A 1,618-nucleotide genomic window follows, 5' to 3' on the forward strand; every position below is an offset into this window, starting at 1 on the left:
TTTTTTTTTTTTTTTTTTTTTTTTTTTTTTTTAACTTTAGAAAATTAAAATTGGCTGGGGACCCTTAAATCCGCCCATGACCACTAGGGATGAGTTTATATCATTTTCTTGAATTACCAAATGTAAAACCATAGTTTTATCTTAAAAACAAATTATCTTTTATTGGCGATTGCCAGCAAATAACATTTAAATTCCGTCCTCCAAGTGCCATTATTTGTATTGACCACTAACAAGATAGAAAATGAATTGCTAAGACTTCCATGTTAATTAATAATATTGTTGATTTAAAGAGAAGAAAAAAGGCTCATTCTTTATTTAAGAAACTAATTAATTTAATGAGTTTAGTCTTCCGGCTCTCTTTTATTGGGACTGGGATTTAGAAGAAGAAAAATTCAGTTTACCATAACAGATTCCTCAAATCTCTCCTTCTAGTAAAAGAACTCTCTCTAATAACAATAACTAATTCATATAAAAACGTCTTTAATTGTGTAAACCCTTACCTCGCCTCCATCAATTGCCATGGCTTCGTTAGAAATAGATATGCAAAATATTGATAAAGAAGAGAAGATGGAAGATGACGATGACGATGAACAAGTAGTTTCCCTTATAGAGGAAGTTCGACTGACCGTCCCGAACGACGACGATCCGTCCCTTCCAGTATGGACATTTCGAATGTGGTTCCTAGGAATAATCTCTTGTATTCTTTTATCGTTTCTGAATACGTTTTTCAGTTACCGTACTGAGCCTCTTATAATAACCATGATATCTGTGCAAGTCGCTACTTTGCCCTTGGGACGTTTCATGGCCAATGTGCTTCCTATGCGAAAGTTTCGCGTTGGATCAATGGAGTTTTCTCTCAATCCTGGGCCTTTTAACATGAAAGAGCACGTCCTGATTTCGATATTTGCTAATGCTGGTTCGGCGTTTGGGAGTGGATCGGCTTATGCTGTCGGGATTGTGGATATTATTAAGGCTTTCTATCATAGGCAAATCTCTTTCTTGGCTAGCTGGATTCTTGTTATCACAACTCAGGTATAATCCTATTACTTTCTTTTTCTTTACTCGTATGTAAGTACGTACAGAATATACAAACATATACGTACATGCAGGTATTGGGATACGGGTGGGCTGGGATTTTGAAGAAATATGTGATAGAGCCTGCAGAAATGTGGTGGCCAAGCAGTCTAGTTCAGGTTTCTCTCTTCAGGTATATATATTTGCAGCAGAATGAGAAACTTGTGCCTTTTCATTATTGGGTAAATATATTCATGACGTCGTTATTTTCAAACAAATCACCGTTTTCAATTCTTGGGATAAAAATAGTAGGTATGAGTTTTGTTGCAAAAACTAATATTGGTATTTGTACGCATTCTCATCCCTCCCTACTGTGCTATTACTTGTAGAAAATCTCGTGGATTCAAGTACAGAGTCATGTTTTATTTAATTGTACATGTTTGCAAGTTGAATAATCACCTGGAAGAAAAGATGACATCTATTGTTCCCATTTCTGTCTCGCAAACAACTCCGCTCATCATTTCTTGTTCTGGAATACCATATGCTATTTTTGTCCAGGCAATGTTCAAGTGATTTGACTTTATTGTAAGATTTTCCATAAGCA

General features: G+C 35.5%; 1 protein-coding gene across 1 annotated transcript; it reads left to right on the forward strand.

Moving 5' to 3' along the window:
* The first annotated feature begins 486 nt into the window (after window positions 1-486).
* On the forward strand, window positions 487-1,561 carry LOC111382355 (oligopeptide transporter 2-like). The gene is made up of 2 exons (XM_023006295.1): window positions 487-1,032; window positions 1,110-1,561. Exons 1-2 carry the CDS (start codon window positions 520-522, stop codon window positions 1,401-1,403), a joined length of 807 nt encoding a protein of 268 aa, XP_022862063.1. The 5' UTR covers window positions 487-519; the 3' UTR covers window positions 1,404-1,561.
* The last annotated feature ends 57 nt before the right edge of the window (window positions 1,562-1,618 follow it).

This window comes from Olea europaea, unplaced genomic scaffold (genome assembly GCF_002742605.1).
Source record: "Olea europaea var. sylvestris unplaced genomic scaffold, O_europaea_v1 scaffold24773, whole genome shotgun sequence".
In the NCBI taxonomy this organism is placed as follows: Eukaryota; Viridiplantae; Streptophyta; class Magnoliopsida; order Lamiales; family Oleaceae; genus Olea; species Olea europaea.

Coding starts and splice junctions, on each gene's coding strand:
- LOC111382355 (XM_023006295.1), top strand. CDS start 520: ATGGCTTCGTTAGAAATAGATATGCAAAATATTGATAAAGAAGAGAAG. Junction 1,033..1,109: donor TTCTTGTTATCACAACTCAG/GTATAATCCTAT, acceptor ACGTACATGCAG/GTATTGGGATACGGGTGGGC.